The following is a 5,876-nucleotide window of genomic DNA, read 5'->3' as shown; positions in this document are numbered from 1 at the left end:
CCGTCCTCGTATTCCCACCGTCCCTGCCCTGCCCCGCCCTTTCCCTCTACCCCGCCACATTCCTATGGCCCCATCACGTGCTCCACCTCAGTGCACATTGTTTCACTCACGGGCAGCGCTGCCGGGCTCTAGCTTGAGTCGAGCTGCTGGATCCTCTCTCGCTCCCTCTCCCTGGCGACGGCACGCCGAACTCTTTCACTCCGCGACTTTTTATTATTATTTGCCTCCTTTGGGCAATAAATCGGAGATCCCGCCGGGTCAGCCTATGCCGCGCTATGCACGGGGCGCGGCGCGGCGTCTGGGCTCAGGCAGGATGTCATCATTATGGCACGCAAACAGCAATGACTCGGGCCCCTTTTCTCTTTCCCCTTTTTATTCTGTTGACTTTGGGCCGCTCCTCTTTCCCTCTCCCAAAGGCCGGGCCGCGAGTCTTTATTTTCGCAGGACGCTCGCCGCGCCCGTGTTTCCAACCAATAACCTATTCCTTGCCCGCTCCCCCGGGCCACAGGCTGCCACACTTTCTACAGTCCTTGATCCAATCTTTCTCCAATTCTTGTCGGTGCAATCAATTTCCAATCACGCCTAAAGCACCTGTTGTAAGTCTTATGGGAAGACTTATACCTGTCCTGTGTACCACGTACCACTATTTGAAATACTAGGAACCACGTTTGATTTATAAAGCACTCAGTCTTTTCGTTTAGCAACATCTACGAAGTCTTCTTTTCCTTGATAGTAATCGTTCCTACCACTTCCAAAACTTCACTCTGAAAATCCAAGGGTGAGATTGTCTCTTCGTTCGATTTGCACAGGACTCAACCCTGCGTGCTTAAGTTACCGTTGAATATGTTGGGGTCTGTTGAGTGACCGCTGGAATTAAACTGAAGAAGGACAAGGCCATAAGTCACAATCATTGCGACAATCTGGAAAGGTACAGCTCAGAATTAATTTAATCCAGGAAGAACGGTGACAAGGCAATAGGTTGTGATATTTGTACGTACCGCTCTGAAGGTACTCCTTTTAAGTTCGAAATATCCGCCGATTGTCGTTTCTGGACTACTCCACCAAACAACCTCCAGAAATCTATGGACCTAAACGGAATCATAGATGATTAAATAGTTACTGCTTTGCTTCAAACTGGTTCGGGCTGTGCTCTTCATTATGTCTTTTACATCGTAATATTATAAATTTTAATTGTGGAGTTATGCCTTGAGTTCTGCCTTTGTGAAAACGAATACTCTCGTAAATTTACAATATCACTTGTAAATTAGTTTTCTTTTTCTTTTGTAAATTTAGTAAAAAACGGTTTTCATTTTCATTGTCGTTTGGGTACCAACCTCTTCAAAGGTCTTATCGTTTCCGTAACGACAGTTCGACATCTGTAGAACTCCCTCAAATTGGCGACGAATCTTGAAAAAAAGGAAGTGTATGTGTACGAGAGTTCCCACTAAGGGCAGAAATGCAGGCACAAATGTGGCGAGGTGTTTGAAGACCCCTTACCACGTCTGCTGACCGGTGCGGGACCTCACATAAGGCGAACAGCAGGATAGGGAACGGCACGCCGACAACCCAAATAATGAGCCCTACCTGCACGCGGAGGTAAAACAAAAACAAGTGACTCCAGTCCTGGGTGGAACCGAGGTTGAGGGTTAAGTCAGGGCTCCCTTAAATACGACCTTCAGGTTGTCAGCAAGTAAACACTCCACGCCCTCGTACGAGTGTAGAGTGACCAGGAAAATGAGCATGACCGTCTGGAGCAGCACGGAGATGGGCGTGACGATAAAGCCACCGTTCAAGTCGGCCAGGAGCGTCCAGGTGCGCCGATACTCAAGCACGCGCTCTGGTGTCAGACTTGGGTCCGCTAGGTCCTGCACACACCGGCACTCTCAGACAAGATCTAACAGGACAGTCCCACTGGTAGTGGGACAAAATTCCCCACTTGTTGCAACAGTGGGTTTACGTTACAACAATGGACTGCGGACATAATGGAAAAACATAGGACTTGGTGCCTTTCAAAAGTACTAAATTTTAATGTCTTTTGAATGGGACAAAAGTCTACAAGGGCACTGAATTTGGCACCTATGGGGCATTTTCGTGTCTTTACAGGGTTGCGAATCTTTCACTGCCCCTGTAAAGGCACGAAAGTCATTAACACTCCAAAAAGGGCGTTGATTTCCACCATTGTTTTTCTATTGATCTTGTCAAACTGTTAAGTGAGTAGGAATGCTATTGTTCGATTTTCTGAGGACATGCAAATCTTTTGGTCAACCCATCTGCATCGCTCTGCTGATAATTTGAAGTCATAAAATAAAGCCTGTCTTGGGAACTGTCTAAAAATAATCGCAAAAACAGAACAAAATAAACCATGAGCGGCCCTGCCCTGCTGCCGATTTTCAAGCTGACATGCAGACTCGCCTGTCGCAGCTCGCTGAGCAGGCCGGTGGCGAAGCTATGGAGCCGCAGGAAGCAGAGGGAGAGCACGATCATGCCGAACCCCAGCTGGGCGTTGATTAAGCTGTGCGCCAATGCGTTCTTGGGCTCCACCCCTGTCTCGACGTACTCACTCCACAGGATGACCATCGCCCCCGGCATGACCCACAGCGCCATCGTGGTGATCCACACGAGGCCATGCTGTGGTCTCCGACGGGGACCTGGCTGCTTTGGTCTGCCCCACAGCACGTAGCCGAAGTCCACCTGCGGCACGACGCGTTAGGACGCCGTCGAGCTGCATCTGCCCCCGCACCCTCTTACACGCACCAGGAGGTTGCCGCACGAGGAGCGGATCTTGTGGACTTTGTGGACCTCCGCCCAGAACACGAGCACGATCACGGAGCCAGTGAGGTGCACCGTGGTGTGCACGCTCTCGAAGCAGCTCACGACTGCTAAAAACCCTGTACCCAGAAACAGAATCTGCACGGAACCTCCCAGTATTCATCTTGGGTGCTCTAACGCGTAACAGACTTGTTCGCTTTAAAAATAAACTGTGCTCCCGTACCTATTGCTCTTCACATTTAAATGTGAAACGCCCATTGTGCCAGGTCATGAACTATGCTGGTCACTTTAGCCACTTTAGCCTTACTTGTTTGTAGAATTTGAGACTTAATGACTGAATACAATACATGAATATAATTAATTCAAAATTAAAACTTCTTTTTCTTTGTGAAAGAAGTTTTAAATAAAAACCGGGACGAATAAAAGACAAATAATTCAACAACAGTGAATATGATTTTCTTTGTGAAAGAAGTTTTCAAACATGCGGAACGACTAGTCTACGCATTAGTCTGTTATTTAAGAGAACAGCCTTCTGATCCGGTTGGGCTAGGTCCAGAACACGGGTTCAGTCTGTCTAAATAAAAACGACCAGACCGTTCCGTATCAATTTACCCTTGTTATTAGGAAATTTGTCCTGCGCGGTGGGCTGTCCATTTCTCCAAGGCGTCATGACGTAGAACAATTCCCACCAGGTGAACGATTGCACCAGCAGCGCGTACAGCAGCGTGGAGCGGAGCGGGTGGAAGCTCAACCGCACTGAGGACAGGACAGGCACGCTACAGTACAGGTGGGCCACCACCGGCTCCCTCCAGGGAGGTGCACTTACGGGGCCGGAAGGAGACCGGGACGATCCCGAGAGCCGCACCCGTGTACGCGAGCGGTTGCAGCCCGTCAAAGAAAGGGCGGCTTGGCTCCTCTGGGGCCGCCGCCACGCTGCAGGCCTTGACGGGGGAGCCCCACATCGGGGTGCTTGCGGATGCCATCCGCACGGCAAACACCTTTGGCGTCGTGGACGGTGAGTCAGGAGGAGTACACACGAAGTGCACATGTTTCTGACGCGGAGCCACCGAGTGTAGCGGGCGTTGGGGCGGCGTCGGGTGGCGCAGCGCCCGGTTGGAGGCCATCGGCTGCGCTACTGAGCTGAGGTTTGGGTCGAGTGGCAAAGGCCGGGTCCGTTGAGCTTGGGCAGACACTGCCAGTATTGATCGTGTTGTCGGTCAACAACGAGTTTTCATCTCCTTAAAACGGTAGAGTGATGATTCTTTCTCAATTTGAGTGAGGATCCCAGAGGATCCTCACTACAATTGCGTATCATGAAAAGGCAAAAGTATAGGAGGTGTACGAATGTAGTGAAGATATGCTCTGCAAGCATCCCATGACGCTATAGTCGACAGACATTAAGCTGTTCTACTAAATCAATTTCCTTAATGGATTATTGACGTCGCACTGGGCGTGGTGAGCGCTTGCACTCGGCGCCTCCGTGTTTAGTTCATTAGACGTCTACGGTCAAAGAAGCACAGACAAACAGTGCTTAGCGAAATATGACGGGAAAGGTATCTCCTTTGGGTTTGGGAAAATGCAATTCATTCACTGAATGACTAACAGAGAACCATGATGGCAAAGCAATCAACAAATCATCTTTCTTTATTTACGGTGAATGGCACCGTAAGCTACGCTGAAATCCACCGTAAGCTTTTAACAGTGAACCGTTTCATTTTTGTATACGTACCTACTTGAGTTAAATTTGCACGGGACTTACGTGTTACGGGCTTGTAGCTTGTACGGTGGAAACAATGTCACGTTGTTCAAAGAAAAAGGTCAAACTTCCATAATTTAAGGAAAACTCTTCACGATTTTGAGGAAGTCTCAAAAAACTAAGGAAAATCCGCGTAATAGGAGACATTTTTTAAATCGTGTGGGGCGGGACTTTTCGAGCATTAAAAAGAAGTAAACAATAACAGGAAATCGTCTCCTCGCTCCCTTTATTGAAAACTTTACAGGTTGTTTGTGCGTATTTGGTAGAAAAAAAGGTTAAAAAAGAAATGGTGTGGTGGTGTTTACCGGCCGATGATGGTGGGCTCGTCGGCCATGGCCACCTCCTCGTTGGGCGCCTTGTTGCGCTTCTTCTTGCGCGAGTAGAGGAGGAAGAAGAAGGAGGAGAGTATCTGGCCTGCCAGCGACACCCACGCCAGCACCTGCCGAGGACGACACTCGTGAACATCACGAAGACCGGAGGATGACAACTTTGTTGTGGTTGCGAAGACTTGCCTGTGAGTAACCCATGACGAGCGGCACCCCGCCCAGCTGGGTTATCTGTTCGTACTCGGCGGCCTTGCGGAACACCTCGATCACGACAAGCAGGCCGCAGACTGTAAGCACCGAGAGTGAGGTTGCACGCGTTGGAAAGCGTTGTGGTCGAGTGCTATCTTTTTAAACGCATCCTCTGCAAATCAAACTGTATACCAAGATGACAGTTTCAACTGCAAAACTTAAGACTTGCATTTTAAACTGCGGAACTGATAAATAAAAATTGTCCAACTGGCCAGTTTGACAGTTAAAACTTGATAATCTTTTTCGTTTTCCAGTTTTAACTGTAGAACTTTTTCGTTTCGCCGTTGAAACTATCCGTTGAGATTTGCTGTCAACTGTCATTGTGTCATACAGTTAGATGTGCAGGAGGTCCGTATTTACAATGAAATGACAATTTTTCCTTTGCATTGCAGTGTATAGCTCATTCCTTACATGCGATGAACTGGATCCCGGCGGACAGCCGCTTGAAGGTGTACCGCGGCTCCTTGAAAGTGTAGAGCGCCGACAGGAAGCCCAGCACTAGCAGCAGTATCGACACCACGGAGAAAGTGACGAGCGTCCGCATGTAGCCTGGTAAGTAAGAACATATAAACTAGTGAACACTGTAAATGGGTGGGCGTCTTATGACGCCAAAATATTGGCATCCTCTATAGAACGCCAAATTTTGGCGTCATAAGACGCCCACCCATTTACAGGAAAGAGCCCACCTGTTTGGCTGTTTCAGAATGATTTTTCTTTAAGACTCGCTACAAATTGCTTTGCAGCAGTTTGTTGGGTCCTTTGTCACTCTACATTGC

At 48.7% G+C, this 5,876-nt stretch overlaps 2 protein-coding genes across 5 annotated transcripts in view; both read right to left on the bottom strand.

The window, feature by feature from the left end:
- Positions 1 to 357: 357 nt before the first annotated feature.
- On the bottom strand, positions 358 to 3,899 carry LOC127749770 (gustatory and odorant receptor 24-like). Of its 4 annotated transcripts, XM_052269363.1 has the most exons (8): positions 3,596 to 3,899; positions 3,382 to 3,525; positions 2,755 to 2,888; positions 1,674 to 2,691; positions 1,498 to 1,584; positions 1,335 to 1,406; positions 999 to 1,088; positions 358 to 920 (listed from the first exon to the last, which is right to left on the bottom strand). In XM_052269363.1, the coding sequence occupies exons 4-8, from the start codon at positions 1,740 to 1,742 to the stop codon at positions 813 to 815; spliced, it is 426 nt and encodes a 141-aa protein (XP_052125323.1). In that variant the 5' UTR covers positions 1,743 to 2,691; positions 2,755 to 2,888; positions 3,382 to 3,525; positions 3,596 to 3,899; the 3' UTR covers positions 358 to 812. The 4 variants fall into 4 exon arrangements, with proteins under 4 accessions (XP_052125323.1, XP_052125324.1, XP_052125321.1 ...); XM_052269364.1 differs by lacking the exons at positions 3,382 to 3,525; positions 3,596 to 3,899 and having other exon boundaries at positions 2,755 to 3,188; XM_052269361.1 differs by lacking the exons at positions 358 to 920; positions 999 to 1,088; positions 1,335 to 1,406; positions 1,498 to 1,584 and having other exon boundaries at positions 1,743 to 2,691.
- Positions 3,900 to 4,734: 835 nt separating this feature from the next.
- LOC113204391 (uncharacterized) overlaps positions 4,735 to 5,876 on the bottom strand; it is a gene marked incomplete in the record, with an annotated part of 68,696 nt that continues 67,554 nt past the window's right edge. Inside the window, 3 exon segments of the mRNA XM_052269346.1 lie at positions 4,735 to 4,964; positions 5,038 to 5,138; positions 5,512 to 5,638. Of these exon segments, the coding sequence (XP_052125306.1) occupies positions 4,827 to 4,964; positions 5,038 to 5,138; positions 5,512 to 5,638 (366 nt within the window).

This window comes from Frankliniella occidentalis, unplaced genomic scaffold (assembly GCF_000697945.3).
Source record: "Frankliniella occidentalis isolate FOCC.00 unplaced genomic scaffold, Focc_3.1 Scaffold90, whole genome shotgun sequence".
NCBI lineage: Eukaryota > Metazoa > Arthropoda > Insecta > Thysanoptera > Thripidae > Frankliniella > Frankliniella occidentalis.
This window is presented reverse-complemented; position numbering and strand designations above follow the sequence as displayed.